At 44.8% G+C, this 27248-nt stretch overlaps 2 protein-coding genes across 3 annotated transcripts in view; one reads left to right on the top strand and one right to left on the bottom strand.

Moving 5' to 3' along the window:
- The window catches only part of SEC14L5 (SEC14 like lipid binding 5), an 82924-nt gene extending 73723 nt beyond the window's left edge, over positions 1-9201 (top strand). For both annotated transcript variants that reach the window (XM_030212653.1, XM_030212652.1), the window contains 2 exons: positions 1625-1803; positions 7930-9201. In XM_030212653.1, the coding sequence (XP_030068513.1) occupies positions 1625-1803; positions 7930-8026 (276 nt within the window). In that variant the 3' untranslated portion in view covers positions 8027-9201. The remainder of the gene's footprint in view (positions 1-1624; positions 1804-7929) is intronic.
- A 9164-nt stretch (positions 9202-18365) lies between these two features.
- On the bottom strand, positions 18366-19765 carry LOC115476394 (hemoglobin subunit beta-2-like). The gene is made up of 3 exons (XM_030212758.1): positions 19601-19765; positions 19039-19261; positions 18366-18675 (listed from the first exon to the last, which is right to left on the bottom strand). Exons 1-3 carry the CDS (start codon positions 19690-19692, stop codon positions 18547-18549), a joined length of 444 nt encoding a protein of 147 aa, XP_030068618.1. The 5' UTR covers positions 19693-19765; the 3' UTR covers positions 18366-18546.
- Positions 19766-27248: the final 7483 nt, after the last annotated feature.

Genomic DNA, 27248 nt, shown 5'->3' with positions numbered 1-27248 from the left:
CCAGACTCTGAGTCCATGTGGCGTTAGGGTCTTAAACTTGAAGATGAACCAGAGGTGTAGCTAGATGGCCAATTTTGGGTGGGCCAGAGCCCAAGGTGGGTGGGCATGGAATTCACCCCCGGTCCCCCTCCGGTTTGCTCCTCTCTCCACCCCTCCCTGCCCAAAACCCCCAAATATTAAATACTTGAGCTGGCGGGAATCCCTAAACCCTGCCAGCTGAAGATTTCCTCCTCCTCCTCAAGCAGCCAGCATTCTTCCAAACGGCAGCCGGCAGCACTAGCCTCACATTGATGCTACTGCTGGCGGACCATGCATGCTCAGTGTTTTTGCATGTGCGAAAACTGAGCATGTGCAGAAGGGCCAGTCTGTGTCAGCTCAAGGCAAGTGCTGCTGGCTGACATTTGGAAGAGCGCTGGCTGCCTAAAGAGAGAAAATTTTCAGCATGGCAAGGTTTGGGGATCCTCACCAGCCACAGCAAGTGTCACAATTTTGGGTGGGCCTGAGTCCAAATTGGGTGGGCCCTGGCCCACCCAGGCCTACCTGTAGCTACGCCACAGAGATAAACCTTTATAGAATATTGTGTGGCTGGAAAATGGTTATATACACATCGGTGTCCATAGACACATGTAAATGACTAGAAAACTGGCATTTACATGATGTCTAAATCCAGGTGGCTCCTTATAGAATGTAACTATGCAAAATTTATTTTTGGTGACTTTGTTTTTATATTGTTCATAATTTCTGTAATACCGCATAGCTCCCTCTGGTGTTCTTTTATGAAGCTGCGGCAAAAGGGGGCCTGCACCCTGGCATTGATGCGTGTTTTATATTCAACAATTTTTATTGAGAATGAAATTACAAAAGAATAATATTGCAGAGATACATTCAACATTGATAACTTGATGCGTGTTTTTGATGCGCACTGAGGTCCCCTTTTACTGCAATGGGTAAAAGGCAGGTTTCCCTTTTCTTAAAGAAATGGCCTTGTGGCCATTTTGAGGGCAGAGCACTTACTGCCATCCATTGAGATGGCGGTAAGGGTTCCCGCACTAACCCGGCAGTAACCAAGCAGCACGCGGTACTGCCCGGTTACCACCAGGTACACACTGGCGCTACAAAAACTGAAATATTTTGGCAGTGCCGGAAATGGTGCACTCTGGGGGAGGGAACTACCACCAGCGGTACTTCCCTTTTAGCGAGCGGTAAGCCCAGGAGAATGCCACTGTTCCACCAGCACAAAAGTTGAAAGTTTGAAAGTTGTTGCGCTGATGGAACAGTGGCATTCTCCTGATGCAGCCTATTGGCGAAACAGGGCACCCTGTCAAGAAAATTAAGTGAGTGTTGCTAAGAAGATTGTGGATATTGTTACAGTGAATCTTGGAATGGCCATGTGATGATTCAGCTAAGTGCATCACAGTATAATCATTTTTAGCTATACGTTGAACTGTGGAACTGCCCTGTTTTTCATAAGTTTTGTTCTATGCCAGTGGAAGACTTGCTATATGTTAAATATTTTTTGTGAACAAAAAAACTTTTGACACCCATGATCATTAGCGGTCAACCTTGTTGAAAGAGACTGGTGTTCTTGGAGTATGTGGTGATGTGTTGTGACTTTCCCTTTCAGGGCTCTCATGTGACCCGCTGGCCTGGATTCTACATTCTGCAGTGGAAGGTTCACAGCCCCTCATCCTGCTCCGGCAGCAGCCTTGCTCGAGTTGATGATGTCCTGGCCTCTTTACAGGGATCCACTCACAAGTGCAGGCTGATGTACTACTTTGAGGTGCTGGCATCAGAGGACTTCAGGTGAGAATCACACCAATTTACCACCCTTGCCTCAAAGAATGAAACAACCCAGGAGTAGATGGGTCACAGCAAGCTCAGGCAGATTAAGACATGTGACACAGAAGCATCCGCCCTCACAACTGCTGCCCCTAGACAATTTTTTTACTGCACTAGAGCATCATGAGGCACAAGAAAATAGAAGTGAGTTGGAATCAGAGCCAATGAAGGTAGCTCAAGAGAAAAGACACTCTTAGAGCACAAATAAAACTCAAACCAGAAAATCATTACTGTTAGGGGATTCCATTCTCACAGGCATTAACTTTGGAACACAGTTCAAGGAGCCCAGCAAAGTGAAATGCCTTCCAGGATCCTCAGCTAGCAGGAGTACCAGGCAAATACTGACTATGTTGTTATCTACCTGGGCACAAATGATCTGCTTGTAGCCCAGAGAGCTTTTCAGGGATTGGGGGAGGGGTTAAAACCTTTGTTACAGACTGTAGCTTTTTCTGAAGTTCTACCTACTTATGGAGAGGGGAGGAACGACTACAAAATACTGAGAACTTCAGTAAGTGGCTTAAAGCCTGGTGTTACCAAGAAGGTTTTAAGTACGTTGGAGAATGTGGCAATATATGGAAAAACAAAAGACTATGTTGTAACGATGACCGCATCTCACTGTGGTAGGAAAAAGAATCCTTGGTGAGAGATTCAGACAATATGTGTCTAGACATTTAAACTAGAAGCTACAGCAAAAGACAAGCTACAATAGTAGTAAAGAAAGCAATGAAAACAACAAATAACCAACAAAATCAACGATAGTCTGAACATCATGGATTCTTGGGCAAACTCATTCCAACTGAAACTGAACACCGAAAAAACACATTGCCTCATCCTCTCCTCTCTGTATAACAAATGCAAACCCACAACCATAAATACTCCAGGACGTACCCTCCCTACCTCGGACAGTTTGAAAATACTCGGTGTCACGCTCGATCGCAACCTTACCCTCGAGAGCCAAGTAAACTCTGTAACAAAGAAAATGTTCTATTCAATGTGGAAGCTCAAACGATTAAAACCTTTCTTCCCAAGAGCAACTTTTCGATACCTAATACAGTCAATGGTCCTAAGCCATGCAGATTATTGCAACGGAATCTACGCGGGCTGCAAAGAACAACTCATTAAAAAACTCCAGACCGCCCAAAATACAGCAGCCAGGCTGATATTCAGCAAAACACGCTTCGAAAGTGCCAAACCCCTCGGAGAAAAGTTGCATTGGCTCCCAATCAAAGAACGGTTCATCTTCAAAATCTGCACCTTAGTCCACAAAATCATGTACGGCGTAGTCCCAGGATACATGACAGATCTTATAGACTTACCAATATGAAACAAAGGCAGATCGTCAAGATCCTACCTAAACCTACACTACCCAAATTGCAAAGGACTGAAATACAAAACAACTTACGCAGCCGGCTTCTCCTACATAAGCGCACAACTATGGAATGGGCTCCCAAAAGCTGTGAAAACAATCCACGACCACTTGAACTTCAGGAAATGACTAAAAACCTACCTCTTCAAAAAAGCCTACCCCAATGACCCCACGTAACCCTCTTCACCTACCAACACATCAAGACTATGATCAAACAGGACATCACGCAATCTTCATCCATTCCGACCCTCCACTTAAACTTCATACGATCACTGTACAACTTTGTATTTGTTATCCACCAACTGGGCAAACGCCTTTGACGGTACTATGTAAGCCACATTGAGCCTGCAAATAGGTGGGAAAATGTGGGGTACAAATGCAACAAATAATAAATAATAATAATAAACAATCTTAGCAATTCACTTCTTAGCAATACCACGGTAGGTGAGTAAGCAAAAAGCTACACATTAGATGAGACTGCCACTGAAATGTAGCTGGAAAGCGATGACCACAAATACTCGCAGTCTAAGCAACAAAGTTCATGATCTTCAAGCCCTGATGGTAGAAGCAGATTTAGATGTTGTCGCTATGACGGACAATGACTCCCATGAATGGGACACAAACATACTGAGCCATAATCTATTTAGGAAGGATAGAGATGGTCGAAAAAGTGGAGGAGTAGCTCTGTATGTCAGAAACAATATTAAAGTGACTGAAATGCAGGGGGTCTGGAGAAAGGAAGAAGCAATATGGATTGCCTTGAAAAGAGAAGATGAAACCACTGTCCACATGGGTGTTATCTACAGACCTCCGACACAATCAGAGCAGCTTGATAAAGATCTGGTTGCAGATGTCCAAAAGATGGGAAAGAAAGGGGAAGTACTGTTACTGGGTGATTTCAACTTGCCGGATGTGGACTAGAAAGTTCTATCTGTGGAACTGGAAAGAAGTAAGGAGATAGTGGATGCCTTTCAAAGTGCTCTGCTCAGACAAATGGTGATGGATCCCACGAGGGAAAGAGCAGTGCTGGATCTGGTGCTCACAAATGGGGAAAATGTTTCTAATGTCAGAGTTAGTGCCCACCTGGGCAGTAGTGATCATCAAAGAGTTTGTTTTGATATAACAGCTAGAGCGGAGGGCAGCCACTCAAAACTCAGTCCTGAATTTCAAACATACTGACTTTAACAAAATGGGGGTGTACCTGAAGAAAGAGCTGATGGGATGGGAAGACATACGAGAAGTGGAAAGACAGTGGTCCAGGCTGAAAGGAACTATTAAAATGGCTACTGACCTTTACGTAAGGAAAGTAAATAAAAGCAAGAAGAAAAAGAAACCGATATGGTTCTCCAAACAAGAGGCTGAGAAAATAAAGGCAAAAGAGGTAGTGTTCATGAAATACAGGAAAACTCAAGGAGGGGAACACAGAAAAGTATACATTGAGAAACTGAAAGAAGTCAAGAGGGAGATACATCTAGCGAAAGCAGAAGTGGTTGAACAAATGGCTAGAAATGCAAGGAAGGGAGACAAAAATTTTTTCAGGTATATTAGTTAAAGAAGGAAGGCTAGAAATGGAATTGTGAGACTGAAAGATGCTGTGGATGGCTATGTGGAGAGCAATGAAGAAAAAGTGAACATGCTAAACAAATACTTCTGTGTTCACAGAGGAAAATCCTGGAGAAGGTCCACGATCAGCTGGTATAGGTACATATAAGAATGGAGTGCATATCACACTGTTCACAGAAGAATGTGTTTATGAACAACTTGAAGAACTGAAGGTGGACAAAGCCATGGGACCGCATGAGATCCATCCCAACATATTGAGGGAGAGATTCTGGAAGGTCCTCTTAAAGATTTGTGTAATAAATCCGTGGAGACAGGAGATGTTCCATGGGATTGGAGAACAGATGTGGTCCCTCTTCATAAAAGTGGCTACAGAGATGAAGTGGGAAACTACAGGCTGGTAAACCTCACTTTGGTTATTGGAAAAGTAATGGAAGTGTTGCTGAAGGAAAGGATTGTGAATCTCCTAGAATTCAATGAGTTACAAGATCCAAGGCAATATGGTTTTACCAAAGGTAAATCATGCCAAACAAATTTGATTGAATTTTTTGACTGGGCGACTAGATAATTGGATCAAGGACGTGTTCCAGATGTGTTCTGCTTGGATTTCAGCAAAGCCTTTGACATGTTCCCTCATAGAAGGCTCTTAAATGAAAGGTTGGAGTTAGAACCCAAAGTGGCGAATTGGATTAGAAATTGGTTGATGGAAAGACGCTAGAGGGTGGTGATCAATGGAATTCACTCGGAGGAAGGAAAGGTGAGTAGCGAAGTGCCTCAGGAATCAATGCTGGGGCCAATTTTGTTCAATATTATTTGTGAGTGACATTACTGAAGGATTAAAATGTAAGGTTTGCCTTTTTGCAGACGATACCAAGATTTTTTTTATTATGTGTAATCTTTGACGGGAACGGCTATGCATGAATGAAAGGGAATGCAAATGAGCTGCTTGTTGCAGCTCACTTGCATTCTCTAATCCTTCGTAAAACCGTCGGATAATCAGCTAGTAGAGCATGCGCAGAGCAGCCAAGCGTTATGCTGGCTGCTCTGCGCATGCCAAGGACATAAAAAAAACCACATCCTTTATGGACGGCCTTGCCCCCCCCCACCCCCCGCCACCCGAGGTCACCACCGCTCCCCGCTCCCCTCTCCCTTCTCCATTGGAATCAGAACTTTACGCAGCCCCGGCCCCCCTCCCTTCCTTCCTTGAAATGACAGCTTCCCCGCCATCCTCTGCCCCTCCCGTGGCCCCGCCCCCACCCCCCCTGAGGTCGTCACAACCGCTGCTCCCCCCTCTACCCGCCCCTCCTTCTGCCACCGGGCCCTCACAGCGCCTCTCGTACGCAGCGCTGTACACTTGAACATGAAGAGATAGTCCCTGCTCGACAGAGCTTACAATCTAATTAGGACAGACAAACAGGACAAACAAGAGATAAAGGAATATTAAAGTGAGGATGATAAAATAAAGGTTCTGAACAAGTGAACAAGGGTTAGGAGTTAAAAGCAGAAACAAAAAGGTGGGCTTTTAGCTTAGATTTGAAGACGCCCAGAGATGGAGCTTGATGTACCAGTTCAGGAAGTCTATTCCAGGCATAAGGTGCAGCAAGATAAAAGGAACGGAGTCTGGAGTTAGCAGTGGAGGAGAAGGGTGCAGATAAGAGAGATTTACCCAGTGAATGGAGTTCCCGGGGAGGAATATAGGGAGAGATGAGAGTGGAGAGGTACTGAGGAGCTGCAGAGTGGATGCACTTATAGGTCAATAAGAGCAGTTTGAACTGTATGCGGAAACGGATAGGAAGCCAGTGAAGTGACTTGAGGAGAGGGCTAATATGAGCATAATGACACTGGCGGAATATAGTCGTGCAGCAGAATTTTAAACAGATTGAAGAGGCGAGAGATGGCTAAGTGGGAGACCTGTGAGAAGCAAGTTGCAATAGTCTAAGCGAGAGGTGATAAGAGTGTGGATGAGGGTTCTGGTAGTGTGCTCAGAAAGGAAAGTGTGAATTTTGGTGATATTATAGAGAAAGAAATGACAGGTTTTAGCAGTCTGTTGAATATGTGCAGAGAAAGCGAGGGAGGAGTCGAAGATGACCCCAAGGTTGCAAGCTGATGAGACAGGAAGGATGAGAGTGTTATCCACAGAAATAGAGAATGGGGGAGGAGGAGAGGTTGGTTTAGGGGGAAAGATAAGAAGCTCAGTCTTGGTCATGTTTAGTTTCAGATTGCGCTGAGACATCCAGGCAGCAATGTCAGACAGGCAGGCTGATACTTTGGCTTGGATTCCTGCTGAGATTTCTGGTGTGGAGAAGTAGATCTGGGCAGGGCCGCCTAGAGCCGGAGCCGGGCCCGGGACAAGGCCGCCCCCGGGCCCCCCCCCCCCCCACCCGAGATCGCCGGACCCCGCCCACCTGAGATCGCCAGACCCCCCCCCCCCCCCCGCCGCCCACCCACCCGAGGTCGCCGGGCCCTCGGAACTAACCTGCTAAGCCTCCTTTCACTTTGCAGCAAGCAGTGGCAGGGCAGACCTCTCCTCCTTCCTTCTGTGCCCCGCCCTCATGGACGTTACGTCAGGTGAGGGCGGGACATGGAAGGAAGGCGTGGCCTGACCTGCTGCTGCTTGCAGCGAAGTGAAAGGAGGCTTAGCAGGTTAGGAGACGGGAGTAACGGAGGGCAGGCCAGGCGGCGCCAGAGGGCGGGCCAGGCGGCGGCGGCGCCGGGCCCCCCTGGAGGCCCGGGCCCCGGGACATTTGTCCCCCCTGTCCCCCCCTCTCGGCGGCCCTGGATCTGGGAGTCATCAGCGTAAAGATGATACTGAAAACCATGGGATGAGATCAGAGTACCAAGGGAAGAAGTATAGATGGAAAAAAGAAGAGGTCACAGGACAGATCCCTGAGGTACACCAACTGACAGTGGGATAGAAGTAGAAGAGGATCCACTAGAGTATACACTAAAGGTACGCTGGGAGAGATAAGAAGAAAACCAGGAAAGAACAGAGCCCTGAATTCCAAGTGAGGACAGTGTATCAAGGAGTAGGCTGTGATCAACAGTGTCAAAAGCAGCAGATAGATCGAGAAGGATGAGGATAGAATAGAGACCTTTGGATCTGGCCAAAGGTCTGCTGCTACTGATACTGAATGTAATAAGTGTGTTTTTCTGTTTCTTGGCAGGGGTTCCATGTCAAGTCTTGAATCATGCAACAGTGGTTTTTCACAGCTCAGTGGTGTTACCACGTCCTCCCAGAGCAGCTCTCTGGTCTCCAGATAACTTTGCATGAACATCTGGTGACACTGAAAATGAGCTAGGCTGCCTTCAGGACCTCCTCGGCATGAGATGAAGGAAGGTGACGACAACCAAAACCGTAGAGAGTTGAGTTTAAAGCTCACCAAACCCCCCAGCAATTCTTTACCTCACCTAACAGCAGGCACCGGGAGGAAACATCGTCAGTAGGACAGTGTCAGACTAATTTGAAGTCTGCATGTGATACCATGTAATAAACCCAGATTTTGTTTTTGCACTTTACATCAGAAATATTTTAGAATACAGTCATTTGTTTGGACTTGAACCTAATAAGACTATCTAAGGATTCTTCAGAAACTACCACTGGCAGATGACTGGCAAGGCATTTTACTCTGTGAGTTTCCAGCTCAGAAATCTGTTCTTCAGGGTGCACATTGCTAACATGTCACAGGGCCTGGTTATGTGAGTGGCGAGCTCTGCATCCCTTGGATGGCATTCAGCCGAAGATCGGGCCTTGTCAGGCAGTATTTGATGCTCCCTTGAAGCCCAATGTTGCTATGCCCAGACATTTCAGATGCAGCATGAGCTTTGCAGAGATTTTGAGCTGCTGTCTTCCTCAGGTTTCTAGCAATAAATGTGCAGACACTGCATCACTTTCAGGGAACCTTGTTACTATGGAAAGGGCTTCTGGAAATAAGCAATAAGGATGCTATTAACACTCCGATTAATAGCATAAAATAGCATTAAGGCAATAATGACAGCTCTGTATAGAACACCTCCGTGGCAGTGCAGCTCTAGGTGTGATAACAGTGTATTAAAGTGACGTGGGCTCTGTACAGCCACCGCCACAGCAGCACAACTCCAATGTGATAACAGCATTGTTCAGTGACTACCGTGGCCAGGGAGGGAGAGGGACATTTTCCCCCGGATTCTATATATATAGGGCCCAGAATCGCGCGTTCAAATTTGTGCATGTGCCGAAGATGCGTGTGCAAATTAATTGAGTAATGAGCCAATTAACATGGATGCTAACAATGAATTATTGATGTTAATTGGCATTCCTTAACATTTGCACACACATCTGGCTGCGAGCTCTTCCTTAAGGCTTGGCACCTAATTCTACCAGTGCGTAACTCAAAAGGGGGCTTGGCCAGGGGCATGTCAGGGACGTTCCAAATATTTGCACATGGAATTATAGAATATGGCCTCAGCTCGCCTTACTTGGGTGCCAGCATTTACATCAGGTTTCAGCAGGAGTAAGTCTGGCACCTAAAGTTAGGTGCAGGAATGGGTGTTACATGTAATTCTATAAAGGGCGAACGCCTTTTATAGAATTATGCTTAGCACTGGTTATTTTCTGCGACAAATTTTGAGCACCATTTACTGAATCCTGCCTCTAAGAATGTATTTGAATACATTTTGACAAGCATTTACTAATTAGCATTTATTCTTAATTTATTTAAAATGCATTTTATAGAAATATTTATTATGTTAATTGTTAAATGTGAAATCTGAAGTTTTCAGCTGCTTTGAAATCTGTGAGTCACACTTCGATTCTACCAGGGTTTGCATAGTGATGTTTGACCTACTTTCTGTCTGATCCAAGGAAGGAAAAACCTTCTCAGTGGTTATTGGATACTAAACTCCTTTTAGCGTTCTCCAGGTGGTAAAAGCACACTTTCTTCAGCCACAGAGTTTTTGACTTTCATGGATAGACTTGGATTTTATTATAAAGCTTGACTGTGGAATTTTTAAATGTTTTTTACCTGGCTATCGTGATGTATGAGACACCTTCCTGGTCTCCCTATTGTCTTTTCATATCTTATTGCTCCTGAAAATACTAACATAAAAGGAGAAGATTTTATCTGGATAGCTTGGTGTGCATCCCTGGAAGGGTTGCAGCAGGAGAGAGGCAAGCAGAATTACCAAGAGGGCAGATTCCTGAGGTTCTAAACCTTTCCCTTCCCAGTAGTGCTTAGTGATGTCTTTCTCAGGACAGACACAGAACCCCTGGAAGGGAGAAAAGCTCTGGCATGGCCTCAGGAAGGGAGGTGCTCCACACCTGTAGGGAAAGGAGTCAGTCCTTAGAGACATGCCAGGACTTAGATCCAGCCTTTGCTCCTGTCCTGACTAAGGGCCAGATGCACTAAACCTTAAGGACCCTCTAACAACCCTTTAACAGGAAATTCCTAACAGTTGCATGCATTAAAGGCCTTTTTCCCAGGAAGCAAGCAGCTAACGAAAACAGAATACAAAAGAGTAACTACCATTGTAATGTGGGCGATTCGGGATGCACTAACAATACCGACAATCACACCGAATCATTTACCGCGACATATTAAACATATGGTCAGAGCAGTCGTAAAGGCCTGAGCTGTCATCTCCCCACTTCCCCCTGCACCTTAAAATTCCAAGCTGGCATGTTGAAAACAAAATAAACAACGCAAACATGTGGCTCCCCACTTCCCTCTGCATACAATACAAATGAAATGAAAACAAAATCAAAAAAGGACTGGGAGGGGGCAAGGGCGCTCGTCAGGAGTGTCCTGTATGGATGGCCTTGCCCCCGCCCCCCCCCCCCCCACCCAGGTTGCCGCTGCTCCCCGCTTCCGCTCGTATAAAATAAAAAATTAAAACAAAACTAAAAAGTTTAGCAGCCCCGGTCCCCCTCCCTTCCTGTCTCTCCCTGTACTCCTTCTCCCATAGCTCCACCTCCCGGCATCCTCCGCCCCCGTGCCCCGCCCCCCTGGGCGGCCCAGGAAGAACAGAGAGATGTCGGAGGAGGCAGCAGTGATCGCCGATCAGCTGTTCCATCCCGTGCAGCGCCTTCACACAGAGGTGAGAGGCGCTGTGCGGGCCGGTAAAGCGGAGGGGGGGTCCAGTAGAGGGTGGGAGCGGTGGCAACGAGCTCAGGGGGGCGGGGCACGGGGGCGGAGGATGCCTGGAGGCGGAGCTATGGGAGAAGGAGTACAGAGAGAGACAGGAAGGGAGGGGGACCGGGGCTGCTAAACTTTTTAGTTTTGTTTTAATTTTTTTATTTTATACGAGCGGAAGCGGGGAGCAGCAGCGACCTCGGCGGGGGGGGGGGGGGGGGGCAAGGCCGTCCATACTGGATGCTTCTGACAAGCGCCTTTGCCCCCTCCAGATCCTTTTTTGATGTATGTTTATTTTTGTATTGATGCAGGGGGAAGCAGGGAGCCACGTGTTTGTGTTTTTTTCTTGTTGCTGTTTTGGATGTTTGTGGCATGCGCAGAGCAGCCAGCATAACGCTTGGCTGCTCTGCGCATGCTTTAGGGGCCGATTACCGACGGGGATTACGAATCTTTGATGCATTGGAGTTTTCAATACCGCACCGAACATGTGCGACTTATTTTTTTGGTGCATGCTTCGTTTTTTCAAATTCGTTAAGGACTTTAACGTTTTAGATTTTTTGACTTATGGTTGATGCATCTGGGCCTAAGTAAGCAGTATGCCCTGGGTGCCAGAGTAAGGCTTGTAAAGGGGTGGGGTCATTTCTCTTGGGGAACACCCCAGGTAAAAAAGCCTGCTGGGGGGTGGGGAACAGAGTTGAGAGGAGGAGAAGGAGAGACTTTCCTCACAGAGAACCTGCTGCAAGGAGTAAACAGGATACCCAGTGCTTTTTTTGAGGGGGTACTTGAGGGTACTGAGTACCGACACCTTTTCCATTGTCTGCTAAAATTGACCCATGGTCCCCAAGTTTTAATGAAAGAGCTCAGGCACTACACACCAATTCTGCCTTATCATAGTTTCTGTGACTGGTTGCAGGGGGCCTGGCTATTGTGGGATGGGTCCTTCAGTGATCACTCCACCCCTGAAGGGTGGTCTGGCATTTGAGTACTGGCACATTTTTCACTAGAAAAAACACACTGGGGAGGATACCTAACCCAGGGCAAGAGGACCTTAAAGTTAGTGCAGTGCCTGGTTAGTGAGAGAAGGGGAAAGAACTGGTATCTGGTCCTCACCAGAGAAATGCTGTTGAGAGAGAGGGGGGTCAGGGCCAGCCAAGGAAGGGTGCAGAGACTGAGGGGCAGTCCTAGCCTGTGGCTGTGAAGGGTGCAAAGACTATTCCTGAGCAGTCCTAGCCTGTGGCTGGGGGAAAGAACTGGTGCCTGGTCCTCACTGGGGAAATGCTGCCCTGAGACAGGGACTGATCAGCCTGAAGAGAAAGGGGGGTGTGGGGGTCAGGGTCAGCCATGTGAAGAGTGTTACTGAGCAGTACTAGCCTACTGCTGGGATCATGTTGGGGAATTCACCTGCTCAGAAAAAGGTTCATTAAGGACATAGTTTTAGGCTGTGTTCTGGAAATGCTGGTGCAAACTTATGAGAAGCTTATGAACTACTATGGACTTAAAATGCCAGCTGGGTTAGGGAAGAAAAGAGAAACCTTTCCTGTGCTGTTTTTGCATTCTTTTGAGTTTATTTTTTCCTTTGAATCCTGAAGCACATATGGGGGGGGGGGGGGGGGGGGGGGGGGACTTGTGCTGTGTTTTGGAGACTGAACTTTGGGTATGGAATCTAATTCTTTGTGCTGAATAAAAGCTCTTTATGTTTTGGAACTTGGTTGCTCTGTGAGTGTCTGAGCTGGCGAGTTGGAAATCCTGGATCGGCGTGGGATCTGGATCAGGGGAAATTTTCCTGACCTCTTCCAGGGAAAGTGTAAGAGGGAGCAGACCTGGTGATACAGACTGTACCACGCCCTGGTGTGACATTACACAATACACAAGTTTGCACACACAAAAACTCCTTTTGCTAAATGTGTGTTGGGGGGAGGGGCAGGGTCAGCATTAGGGGGAGGCAAACTGCCCCACAGTCTAGGCATCACTTCCCCTTTTCCTCACCACAGTCCATATCCTCCTCCCTTCCCAATGTTCTTTAAAAATGTGTTCCCCTTCTCAGAAGGGCCCCCGCATGGCAGCCATTCTCACAAGCTGCTTGCGGCTGCCCCAACCTTTCCCTGTCTGCCGCGATCCCCCCCCCACCCCCACCCCGGATGCAATTTCCTGTTTCTACCTGGGTGGATCGCGGCACAGAGGGAAAGCTTCGGGACAGCTGGAGGCAGTTTGTGAGGATGGCTGCCACGCCGGGGCCCTCTGAGAAGGGAAATAAAAATTTTAAGACCGCAAGGTGAAGGGAAGGGAGAGAAATAGACTGTGGTGGGGGAAGGGGAGGAGATGCTTGGACCACATAATAGCAATGCAGGTGGGGAGATTGGGAGGAGGGGGGGATCAGGGGCCACCTCCTTAATTTCTGCCCTGTTACTCACCATGTCTAAAACAGGCCCTGGAGGGGAGATGTGTGTTTTGGGGGTATAAGAGTGTATTGAGAGGATGGGTATATTGGGCTGCAAGTGTGTATTGGGGAGATGTGTGTATGCTGGGGGAGATCTAGGCTTCTTTGCTCTATCCTTGTGCATTCACTTTGTCCTCTGCCACCCTCCTACCCTGTGTTACCTTTCCTCTCACAGTTTCCACCCTTCTCTGCCACCTGTTTTTTGCATGATCCACACCTGCGCTATTCCCTTCCCTGACACCCTCTTTTACTCCCTCTTTCTCCCTTCTTGCACTTTTCTATCATGGGTATGTGTGTCATCGAGGGTGGACATGGGTGTGCATGAGGGGACTGTGTGTTGGAGGAAAAGGAGGTTGGGTGTGTAGGGGGATGTGGGTTGGGGTGAAGGTGGGTGTATTCATAGGGGACTGTGTGTGTGAGTGTTATGGGAGTGGAGGGGGTGTGTGTGTGCATGCATAGAGGAATGTGTAGAGTATGTGTGTTTGTCATGGGGGTGGAGGTGGGGTGTGTGTGTTATAGGGGTATGTGTGTATTGGGGGTAGAGGTAGGTGTGCATTTAGGGGATTATGTGTAGGGGGTGTGTGTGTTGGGGGTAAGAGTGGGTGTGTATGTAGGGGAAATGTCATGGGGTGGAGGTGGATGCATGTGAAGGGCTGTGTGGGTTGGAAATGAAGGTGGGTATGCAGTGGCGTACCTAGGGTAGTTGACACCCGGGGCCGGTCATTTTTTAACCCCCCCCCCCCCAAATCCAGTACTAGGCATGCCGAGAATACAAAACACTCAGGACCTATAGAGCAATTCTACCATACCATAAGCAGTCATTTCTACGAGTCACACAAGGAAAAGGAAAGCATCTTAAACACTACAGTGAGCACTAGAACATCAATTCACCTATTGTAAAACGAAACCAGACAGAATAGTACAGATCGTAGATCCTGCACAGTCAATGCCAACTGAAAGCCATGTCTTTTTCACAAACACAGATACACCCTAATCCACTATAGAATAAGTAATCATAAACTTTCTATTTAGACAAAAATTAAACTGAACCCCCAATGCCAGACTCTGCATACAATGCAACACCACAGAAACAGAAAATGTCCCCTAGTACTGTGCAAAATATAAAGACTGCAGATGTAAATTTGAAAAAAAACCTAACAAGTACCAATCACCACTTTACAAATTAACAAATAGAAATAAAACAAATATAGAAAGTAAAATAATACCATTTTATTGGACTAATACATTTAGCTTTCAGAGGCCAAAACCTCCGTCCTCGGGTCAGTACAGTATAGTGCTGTTACAGTATCCTATCCTGACCTGAGGAAGGGGGTTTTGTTCTCCGAAAGTTAGTCAAAATGTATTAAAATTAGTCCAATAAAAAGATTACCTTATTTACATGTTCTATTATAAACATTTAACACATCTACAATACTTTATCCTAAAGCAAAAAAAATAAAAAAATATATTTTATTTACAGTTTGTTGTCTCTGGTTTCTGCTTTCCTCATCTTCTTTTCATCGTCTTCCTTCCATCCAGCATCTGTCTTCACTCTCTCTCTCTCTCTCTGCCATCCAGTGTCTGCCCTCTCTGCCGTCCCTTCCATCCACTGCCTGCCCTTTCTCTCTGCCCCTTCAATCCACCATTTGCCCTCCCTCTCCCATCCATCCAGGGTCTGCCCTCCCTCTCGCTCCCCCTTCCATCTAGGATCTGTCCCCTCTCTCTCTCTGTCCCTTTTTTCAGCCCCCAGTTCCAGCCCCCTTCTCCCCTCTGAACACCCCCACTCCAGTCCCCTTCTCCCCTACCCTTCTCCTGTCTGAGACCCCCACCACAGTCCCCTTCTCCCCTCCCCTGTCTGAAACCCCCACCCCAGTCCCCTTCTCTCCTCTGAACACCCCCATCCCAGTCCCCTTCTCCCCTCCCCTGTCTGAGACCCCCACCCCAGTCCCCTTCTCTCCTCTGAACACCCCCACCCCAGTCCCCTTCTCCCCTCTGAGATCCTCACCCCAGTCCCCTTCTCCCCTCCCCCTCCCCTGTCTGAGATCCCCACCCCAGTCCCCTTCTCCCCTCCCCTTTTCCCCTCTGAGACCCGCACCCCAGTCCCCTTCTCCCCTCTGAACACCCCCACCCCAGTCCCTTTCACCCCTCTCCTTCCCCACCTCAGTCCCGTTTAAAACCGGCGAAGCAGCGTCGCAGGCAGCGCCTCGTGCCCTGCTTGTAAAAAAAAAATCAAATCTCCTTCCTTCTCCTCCTCGTCTTGACGTCGACTCGGGCCTTCCAATCAAATTGATTGGAAGGCCCGAGTCGACGTCAAGACGAGGAGGAGAAGGAAGGAGATTTGATTTTTTTTTTTTTACAAGCAGGGCACGAGGCGCTGCCTGCGACGCTGCTTCGCCAGTTTTTTAAATGTGCAGCGCCGCGGGAACAGCCATGGGAGGCGGCGGGAGCGGAGCACCCCCCACCCACTGGCACCCGGGGCGGACCGCCCCCACCGCCCCCCCCCTTGGTACGCCACTGTGGGTATGTGCATAGGGAGGGTGAATGCATGTTTAGGGAGGTGTGTTATGGGGGCAGAGGTAGGTATACGTTTATGGGATTATGTATGTAGAGATATGCGTGTGTGTGTGTAGGAGACTCTGTGTATAGGGGTGTGTGTTATGGGGGTCAAGGTAGAGGTAGGTGTACGTTTATGAGACTGTGTGTATAGAGGTGTGTGTGTGTATGTATAGGGGACTGTGTGTATTGGAGAACAGTGTATGTGGCTATGGGCATGTAGGCTATTTTTTCCCTTGCATTCTCCCATGCACTTACTCCTGGCCTCCTCACCTTCTTGCCCTATTCCCTCTTCTTTGCCAGCTCTCCCACCTTCTCTGCCACCTTTTTCACTCCCCTCTCCCACCGTCCCTTCTTGTGCTCTCCTAATTCCCACCTTCCCCTCCACTCCTCTCTCTCTCTTTCTCTCTGCAAGTCCCCCCTTTCCTCCCCCTTCACCCCACCAGTCTTCACCAGGAGGACCACAACCTTATTCCAGTTGTACAGTACGTCAGGAGTAGTTCCTGTATTGTGCCACCAGCTCTTTCCTCCTCCCTGGGACAGCATTGATTTACCTCCCTGCACCTGTGGCTCTTTCCTCCTTTCTGGATTGGTAGACCCTGACCTCCCTGTCTCCTGAAGCTTTGTCCTTCCTCCACCACAAGCTCTTTCCTCCTTGCCTCTGCAGTCTGTCTTCATTTCCTTATGGCTCGTCACACATCTGTTTGTGTGTGTCTGTGTTCAAATAAGATACAATAGACAAAGAGACAGAAAGAGAAGAATGGACCCTCCCAGCAGGCCTTGTCACTTAAGTGAAATGTGCATAAAAAGGATTTTCCCCAACAAAAATGCTGGTGGTTCTTGTTCCTTCCCATCAAATCATCTTTCCAAATGTCCCATTTTTGTTGTTGATAGACATGGGGGAAGCCACTGCTTGCCTGAGATTGGTAGCATGGAATGGTGCTACTAATTGGGTTTCTGCCAGGTACTTGTAGAAGGGGAAAAGAGAGTAATTTGGGTACGGAGACAGAGAAAAGAGAACAAGACTGCTGAACTGAAAGAGAGGAAGGAAGGGAGGAAGACTGCTAGACTAAGGCGGATGTGAGCGAAAAAGAGAGGGGGGGGGGGGAGACTGAAAGGCAGAGGGTGAGTGAGAGAGAGAAGGAAGGAGCCTGCTGGGCTGAAGGGAACCAGATGCAGGGAGTAGCTGTTAGGAATGGGGATAAACAGAATGAATGATCAAAGAGGGGGAATTGAGGGAGAGGGTAAGTGAAAATTCTGAGACAGTGGAGTTGAGGGGAAGAGGGGTGATTAGGAGTGAGAAAGAGACTACATACTGGAGAGAAATGAGATACTGTAGATGACAGCCAGCTGGTATGACTGACAGAGGCAGAGTCTCAGGGTTCATTGGGTGGGTGGGTGGGGATGGAGGAGATGGGAGGACTGAGAAGGGGAGCTGACTTGTGGTACCAACAGGAATTGTCCCCACATGGGACTAATATTTGGCAAATTTACTAAATCCCCTACTGTTTCTGCCACCACACACTACTGGAGATCAGCTAAAGGGACTGATGGCAATGGGCTGGAAGGAAGAGATATTTATAGGGACTAGTGAGTGGAGTGGAGAGGAGAGAAGGAGACTAACAGGGACTGCCTAGGGAAGAGTGAGAGGGGGATTTGTTTTTAGCTCACACCTTTTCAGTAGTAGTTCAATGTGTTACCTTCTGGTGTAGTAGGTATTTCCTTGTCCCTGGAGGGCTTAAAATCTGTTTGTACCTGAGGCAATTGAGGGTTAAGGGAATTGCCCAAGATCACAAGGATCAGCAGTAGATTTAAACCCTGATTTCCTCCAGGGACAGAAAAATACTGTACCTGAATGTAACTCGCCTAAGGCAGAAGGCCTGAGTGAAATCCAAGAACCTTCATATACAAATACCAGTTGTTCCCCTGCTTCCAGCTTACTTTAACCCGGTCAGTGGCACTGCCAGTGATCATGCAGGAAGGCTTCTTTAAGAATCTTATAATCATGGCTCCAAGATCTGGCCATTAGGTGTCACCATTGCGCAAAGACTGTAACTCCCCCTCCCTGACCAGGGATAAAGAAGACTTAAGCTGGAGAATGACCCCAGGGCCACTGGGCCACCCAGTTACAGACAACTGCCTTTTCCCATGGTAGCCATGTTTTAAGTGGACTGATAGGTAACTGAAATGCCAAACAGTAAGTGACCCTTTTGAACAGATTGTGATATAGAAAAGGTTTATTTCTACAATATTTTATCATCAAATGTTTTAAAGGTATGTTGCCTATTAAAAGTCACCCTTATTTTTTTTTTCTTATATGAAAGGTTTATGGATATTTTTTTCCAGATTTGTGGAAACTCATCCTAACTAGTTTCTGAATAATACATCCACAGATTGAAAAAGCGTATTCATTAAACCTCTAAATAGTTAGGTTTTTTTTTTTTTACATTGTTTGGACCAAGTACTGTTAAAAAGCCTGAAGAATGAAAGAAAGACAAGGCAGTTGGACTGCAAGTGCTACTTTTATTTGGAGCTCACTTCGTTGGTACAGCCTGTTAAGCACATTCCAGAGTCTGTGCTGATGACAGGAAGAAATACAGACAGAGAGAGAGCGAGAAAGAGAGAAAGATATGGCTGTTTCTGTAGTTGGTGACTCGCTGTCAGACAATTAGTCTTCAGGTAATTTAGTGGTATTGTTTGCCCAGGGCATCAGCGCACACCCGCAAATATTTATTACAGGCATGCTGGACATCTGCATCAAATAACTTGGGGCAGTGACGAGCCAAGGTGCACAGCAGGATTCTTGCAAAGAGCTGAAAAGAAAGAAGCAAAAATAAGGGTTGGAGGATGCATTCCATATCTGCTGTCATTTTAAAACAGCGTTATAAATTCCCCCAACATGAGTGTAATTTGCTTTTTTTTTGGGGGGGGGGGGAGAGGAGGAGGTTAATGACATCATATTGACAGTAGGGATCAATTAAGCTAGTATCCACATTTAGAGGTACTGCCCCCCCCCCCCCACAACCCATGCAAACCCCAAACTAATCTTCCTTTCTAAGTGCTGTGCATCTCCATAAGCTTTGCCCTGTACAGCAAGCAAATCTTTTGCACCGAAGAGACCTGTGCTGCTTGCCTCAATGCCATAGGGTTAACTGTGAATGAAGATAGGTCCCTACCATGAAGTTGGCAGGGTCCACATGCAGTTTCTCAGAGTGGTGTTTGCTGAGCTTGGTGTAGAATCCCTTGATGTCACTCAGGTGGTTGGCGGCCTCAGCGATGGAGGACAGCACTTTTAGACCATGAGCCTTCACCTGGGCGTTGTGACAGATGCTGTCCTCACTTCCCAAGTTGCCAAAAGAAGTGAAGTATCTCTGACACCAGGGGTACACGACGAGGAGCCTGAGAACACAACAAAACATCTTACAGTGTGTTCCTTCCACTCATACATTCATTGCTTTGTTTAATATCTACTAATACATTAACGCAACTTTATCATCAAATCGTAGTACAGTTAACAAAAAGAGTTAGGTGCCCTAGCAAGTGAACGATTAGCCCATACTAGAGGATCTTGCGAATTAAATAGCTAGAAGTCGGATTTCTTGCGAAACTACAGCTATATCAATCAAGGAACATACAATTAATTGTTTACCCTAGAAAGAAATAATATAAAACAATACAAAGGTGCCCTTTCTTCTACTTTGATCGCAGTTCATAGCGAAGTGTGCTTGCATTGCATACCTGGCCAGAGCATCACCTCCTACTTCGGTGAGAGTGATTTTGGAGAAAATATCATGGACGTGCTTCACCTCATCATCTGTCCAGTGCACCATTGTTGCTGCTGATGTAAGGTCGTCCCACCAGTAAGCTTCTGCGAGAGAGAGAACCTGTGCCGTCAATACTGCACTCCCTCTCATTATATAGTGGTTAGGGGCCCGCCCATTGTGGACTCTCACACCCATTGGATGGAAGCCCTTAGGATGTGGGCGTGGCTATAGCCACAGAGCCTGGAGAAGGCGAACACTGTAGTCAGATGCCCGGGCCAGAGTTAGGGGCGCACGAAAGTGCCTTACAAAGTTTGCCGAGGAGGATCACTCCCTTTCTTTTCCTAATGAGTAAATATGCTGCCACGTCAGGGTATCAGTAGAAAAGTACTTTCCATCACCTTTAGGCCACTCTTACACAGTTCTATACTTTTTCTTTTCCGTGGTAGGCTGTTTTCCTCTGAGCTGATGCTGTCCGACATACAAATCCCTAGAATTAAATCACTAATGCTGAAAACTGTATTAGGTATTTTTAATGTGCCAACCACTACAAGGGAGATTTCTTCGTGTGACAAACTGCAAATAGCTGACTGTGCATTAATTTGAGCAGAGCCCGAATCTCTTAAAATGTACTAACGAAATCGTTTCAGGAAATTCTGTCATTCTCTAGTATCCGCAAAACGCTACAAAGAGAATTTTACTGTATGGGGCAAACACCAGTGAAGCAATCAGGTGCATACGCAAAGTGCAAAGAGCCATTTTATTTTTATTTTTTACTGTTTTCACCTACACCGCGACTTTTCTTTATCCTTTTGAAACTGGATTAATCACGAAAAATTCACTTTGAACTAATTCTGGTTTCATAGTGCTTATCGAAATGTATTGAGTGTATTTTAAAAATTAATCAGCATATTTAAAACAAAATAAATACATTTTAAAAATCCCTTTTTCAGAAAGGAAACAATTTATCCACTCTGTTCATATAACTCATTACACGTATGAAATGTATGCGGGGGAAAAAAAAGAACCAATTATTAAATCTTTGATAAGATTGTGCCTGTGCAATTGTGACTTGTGACAACTAAATTAAGATGGGCATTATTGTAAACGTGATAACAGTTCATTAAAAAGCCAAACTGGAAATACCTAGTGTACCTAAATCATTTACTTTGGTACATATCCTACACCTTCTAATATCAGATCTCTAAATATAAATTTCTTACTGTAACACTGCAGCCCACAGTGTTCAAAGCACACATAGAACCCTGTTTGTCTCTACAGAAGCAAGTAAAAACGTATTTCAACTCACTTTTCAGTAAGTGCTATGAAACTAGAACGAGTTCAAAATGAATTTTGCATGATTTAATCCTATTTCAAATAAAATTAACTGATGGAGAAAACGTCACAGGGTAGGTTTTTAGATTCTTATACAATAGAGTGAATAGGCTGAAGATTAAAATGACTATTTGCAGTTTGCATAGGTGTATACATTAAGAAGAAACTGGTTGAAGAATAAAGCTGCTATTTGCATTTTGTATATTATAGTATAGCTTTGAAAAATTTGGTTTAATAAAATTTAATGGGAGGGTGGCACTATACTTATAGTTAGAGCAGCAAGCTAACCCCTGAAAAAGTCAGGGTTCAAATTCCACTGTGACCGTACCAATTTTTTTAATTGGAAGACTATTGCTGTGCTACTTTGTCCCATTCCTTTTGTGTCTGTTATGTCTAGTCTTATTTGTATTTTCCTATTTATTTAGTATGTACCATGTTACAATTCTGTTTGCACACCATTTTGATATCAATAAAGTCACAACCCTCCATTGTCTCAGCTACTAATGGACTGTAAGACCTCAGGGGACAGAGAAATACCTATTGTACCTGAACATAACTCACCTTGGGTTAGAACTGAAAGGTATGAGCCAAATTCAAATGAATAAATAATTGTTCTATCTATCTATCTATCTCATAATTTCTGCATTTGTGTGTTCATTCATGCATCACTGCCCCGTGTGAAGGTGTAGATGGACTGAAATGTTGTGCACATGGGTCATCCAGTCAAAGCATAAAGTGACCTGGCTGAAGAGAGCTGCCCAGTTTCACCTGAGCACATATTTATGCTAAGCTATACTGTGAAAAAATAATCAGGCCATGCAGCTGTCAGGGAAGGCCAGGCCCTTGTCAATGGAAGAGACAATGAACCAGAGCAACTCAAAGGTTTTCAAAGGATACTAACAAAACAGGGAAGTTAGAGCATCCTGATAGAGAAGTTGCATTAAAGACAAAAATAGCCTAAGTATGTTTACATACAGAAAAGACAGAGTTGAAAGATTCCAAATTATTCCTTTCAACTGCTAAGCAGGTTGTAAGTACAAACAAAAAACATACTTTTGAATATCTGTATGCAAAATGCTAGAAGTGTAAAAATATGATGGGAAAGTTAGAAAGTATAGCACTGTAGACATAATAAGCATCTCAGAAACCTGGTGGAAGGAGAATAACCAATGGGACACTGGGATACCAGGATACAAATTATGTGGCAATGATGGGGTGAATCAAATTGGTGTTAAAGAATGCAATGAGGCAAGCAAGCTAAAGCTTCTACAGGAAACACAACACACTGTGGGATTTTTATGGATAGAATTCCACATGAGAAGAGGAGGAAAAAAAGCAGTGAGACTACACTACAGTCCATCTGGCCACAATGAAAAGACAGATGATGGGAAGCTAACAAATCTGGCAATTCTTGCCTGGTTCAGATCCTATCTATCAGATAGGCAGCAAACCATAATGTTTGGCAGCAACTCATCACCACCATGGACTCTGACCTGCGGGTTACCACAAGGATTGATACTGTCACCTATAATGTTCAATATCTACCTCAAGCCACTAGCTGAGCTGATTTGGTCAATGGACACTCAGTTCTACATCTATGTGGATGATGTGCAGCTACTCATACCCATTGAACCTGACTTACCTATAGCCTTAAATAAACTGATTACCTGTCTAGAATCAATTCAAGAATGGGCTATATTTTTTACTGCTGTAATTGCCTATTGCTCATGTTTGACCTATTCTTACTGTGCACCACCTTCAAAAAGGCGGTAAATAAATCCTAATAAATAAATAAAATAAATAAACTGTGTAATAATGGATGATTTCAATTATCCCAGTGTTGACTGGGTAAATGTCATATCAGGATATGTTATAGAGGTAAAGTTTCTAGATGAAATAATTGACTGCTTCAAGATGCAGCTATTTCAGGACCTGACAAGAGAGGGAGCTATTTTAGATCTAGTCCTTAGTGCAGTGGAGGCACCCCAGGCAGTCAGGTTTTCAGGATATCCACAATGGAGACAGTGCAAGCAAATCTCTTTCATGAATATTCATTATGGATATCCTGAAAACCTGACTGGTAGGGGTGCCTACAAGGACCAGATTTGGGAGCCACTGCCTTAGTAGCATGCAGAACTTGGTGTGAAAGGTAACATTGTTGGGGCTGCTTGGCAAGGCAAAAGTAGTCTATAAAGAAGGTTGCCAATGATAGAGTGCTCAAATGTAGGCATGCTCCCAATTTGTCTGCACAATTAAATAGAATAATGAGCCAATTAGTGCCAATAATTGGCTTTTTAACAAGGAATTCTTGGCACTAGTTACACGCATAAAGTTAGGTGTAGGATCTGCACCTAAAATTTATACATGGCCCAAAAAAGGGGCACAGAAATGGGAGGGGTCAGGGCATTTTGGGGTGGATCAGGGGTGTGGTTTTGAGTTACACATGTAATTGTAGGATACTGGCGCTCCATGTGTTAATTTAGACATTGGCATTTGCACCACACTCTAGTCTAACTTTACTTGTGACCTCTCCGCTTAAGCATTAATTCTATATACTGAACCGGACTTTAGGTGTGGCTTATAGAATACCGCCTACGTTTTTTTTTTCAGCGCTGATTTTGTTAGGCACCAAACAGAATCTAGCCCAATGTGATTACATTTGACTTAATAACTGGAGGAAGGATACTAAAAAAAATCTACACTGGCACTTAACTTTGAAAAGGGAGGACTACCATAAAAAGAGGGAAATGTTTAAGGAAGAAGGGAGAAGAGCAGCTGCAAAGGACAAGAGTTTACACGCTGTGGATATTGTTTAAAAACTCCATCTAGAAAGCTTAGACCAGATGTATTTCTCCCATGAAAAAAATGTGGAAGTCAGATAAAGCAACTGCCAGCATGTTTAAAAGTAAGATGGAAAAGGCTATTATAGACAAAAAAAAAAAAAATCTGCCAAAAATAGAAAGTAGGGAAGAACATAAGCACTGGCAAGCTAGCCACAAAGCATTGAGAAGTCAAGCGATAAAAGAATTTCAAACTAAGTTTGCTGTAGAGGCAAAAATTCATCATAACATTTTTTTCAGGTACATTTGAAGCAAGAAGCCTGTGATTGGACCATAAAATGATTACAAAGTATAGGAAGAACAAGGGAAAGGGAATGGGATTTAATATACTATCTTTCTGTGGTTTTTGCAACTACATTCAAGGTGGTTTACATAGTATATACAGGTACTTATTTGTACTTGGGGCAATGGAGAGTTAAGTGACTTGGCCAGAGTCACAAGGAACTGCAGCAGGAATTGAACCCAGTCCCCCAAGATCAAAGTCCACTGCACTAACCACTAGGCTACTCCTCCACTAGCAACATGCCATATAGAAGCCTGCCCTTGCAGATCAGCAATGCAGCCGTGCAGGCTTCTGTTTCTGTGAGTCTGACGTCCTGCACATATGTGCAGGACGTCAGACTCACAGAAACAGAAGCCTGCGCAGCTGCGTTGCTGATCTGCAAGGGCAGGCTTCTACATGGAATGTTGGAATAGCAACATTCCATGTAGAATCTCAAATAGTAGCAACAGAATCTCAATAGTAGCAACATTCCATCTAGAATCTCAAATAGTAGCAACATTCCATGTAGAATCTCCAAGAGTAGCAACAGAATCTCAACATTCCATTTAGAATCTCAAATAGGGAAAGGGAAATGGGACTTGATATAACACCTTTCTGAGGTTTTGTAACTACATTCAAAGTGGTTTACATAGTATATACAGGTACTTATTTGTACCTGGGGTAACGGAGGGTTAAGTGACTTGCCCAGAGCCACAAGGAGCTGTAGCGGGCATCAAACCCAGTTCTCCAGGATCAAAATCTGCTACACTGACCACTAGGCTACTCCTCCAGTCCAGAAGCCAGAGTGGAGAGACTCACATGAACTTTTGGTCTTTACTGAGGAAGAAACAAGGGAGGTAACCATACTAGAAAACTGTATTTTATTGTGACAATGCAAAGGATCTGAAACAAATCTCAGTGAATCTGAAAGATGTAATAGGGCAAGTGGTAAAAGCAGTTAATGTAGCTGGGTTTTAAAAAAGTTTGGACAAATTCCTGGAGGTAAAGCCCATAAACCATTATTAAGGTAAACCTGGGGAAAGTTGCTGGTTATCCCTGAGGTTGAGTACCCTGGAATCTTGCTACTTTTGGGGACTCTGCCAGGTACTTGTAACCTGGACAGGTGACTGTAGGAAACAGGATACTGGGCTATGGATCCTTGATCTGACCCTTTATGGCTACTCTTATGTTCCAAAGCAGAGGTTTTCAACCCAGTCCTCAGGGCACACCTTGCTAGTCAGAATTTTCAGACTGGCTCAGTGTGCCCTGAGGACTGGGTTGAAAACCTCTGTTAAAGCGTAGCAAATTACCTAGATCTGAACCAGATGGTACACACCAAAGAGTATTGAAATAACTAAAAAAAATGAAATTGCAGTATTAGTAATTGTAACCCATCATTGAAATCAACTATGGTACCTGAATATTCAATTCAATTCAGATCTTATATACTGCTAATATCTCCTTTTTAGGGTTCAATGCGGTTTACATCATCAGTGGGCAGAGGTTGGTACAATATTATAGGAAGGATGTTGGGTGAAAATGATCTTGGTTAGATACAATTGGTACAATAATTTAAGTAGGACATTGGGTGAATACAATCTTGTTGGTTAGATACAATGCTATCTGTCCATCATTGTAACACTATTGGAGGTGAGGGTGGTAGGTGTTTCATTTAGTAGTTCAATAGCCTATCAAGGGTAAGAGGAGTAGAGATTGTTAAGTAACAGGGTTTAGGAAAAGGAAGGTGTTTAGTCTCTTCCAGAAGCTGAGGTAGTTAATATCTGATCACAAAGCCAGGGTGAGTGAGTTCCATAAAGAGATTCCTGATACTGGGAAGAGAGAGTTAAAGATCTTCTGAAATTGGATTCCCTTGTAGAAAGGTGGGGCTATGATCAATTGTTTTTTTCAGTCTGAGTGAAGGATGCCTACAGATGAGATGTTGATCAATAGCTCAGAGGTTGTGTCAAGCAAGGGTGGCCAACAAAATGCTAAATTTTAAAAAAGGTTCCAGGGGTGATATGGGAAACTACAGACCAATGAGACTAATGTCAATGCCAAGCAAAATGATAGAAACTATTATAACGAACAAAATTGTTGAACATATAGATGGCCATGGTTTACTGGGACAAAGCCAACGTGGATTTAACCTTACTAATCTGATACATCTTTCAAAGACCTGAAAAAACATGTGGATAATGGTGAACCAATTAATATGGTATATCTGGATTTTTAGAAAGTGTTTGACAAAGTCCCTTGTGAGTGATTCATAAGGAAATTATAAAATCATGAGTTAGGAGGCAATATCCTACTGTGGAATGGGAACTGGTTAATAGAAAACTAAAAGAAGGATTAAATGCTATTTTCATATTCAATGGAGGTGAATAGTGGGGTACCCCAGAGATCTGTCCCGGGACTGGTGTTCAACATATTTATAAATGATTTGGAAATGTGAATGAGAGAAGTGATCAAATTTGCAGATGAGACAAAATTATTCAAAGTTGCTAAATCACAAGTGGATTGTAAGAGTTTGCAGAAGGACCTTGCAAGACTGGGAGATTCGGCATCCGGATGGCAGAGGAAATTTAATGTGATGTACACAGGGAAGAATAACCTAAATTATAGCTACACAACGCAACTCATTATCTATTATTTATTTAGTTATTTATTCACCCAAGGTGGTGTACAGTATGTACAGTGTAATATAAAAATTATAATTTTGTTAACAACATAACAATAGTAAAAAAACCAATCATAAACATAAATACAATACATGAGGTAAACTTGAAAACAGTAAATTGAAACCTAATAATAGGCCTACCGTGAAACAGTATCAAAAATATATACATTTAACAGCACTGGAATTCAAGCACCAGAGATATACATTAGGAGTCACCACCTAGGAAAAGGATCTAGGTGTCATTGTGGATAACATGAAATTCTCTATTCAATGTATGGAGGCTGATATTTTATATTTTGTGACACCAATAGGATGCAAGTCAAAAGGAATGTGGGATTAGGTGGGGGGGGGGGTGGGAGGGGAGAGAATCAGTTGTGGGAAAATAGTTTAGGATGTTGCTGTATCTATGTTTTCAACTTGAGTTTAAAAAATTCAAACAGATTATTAGGAATTATTAGGAAAACAAAATGTGTCACCATGGTGCAACCACCCTTTGAGTATAATGAGCAGT

The sequence above is a fragment of the Microcaecilia unicolor genome, chromosome 8, assembly GCF_901765095.1.
Source record: "Microcaecilia unicolor chromosome 8, aMicUni1.1, whole genome shotgun sequence".
NCBI classification, from domain to species: Eukaryota; Metazoa; Chordata; class Amphibia; order Gymnophiona; family Siphonopidae; genus Microcaecilia; species Microcaecilia unicolor.
The sequence above is the reverse complement of the archived record's forward strand: the minus strand, read 5'-3'. Positions and strand labels throughout refer to the sequence as shown.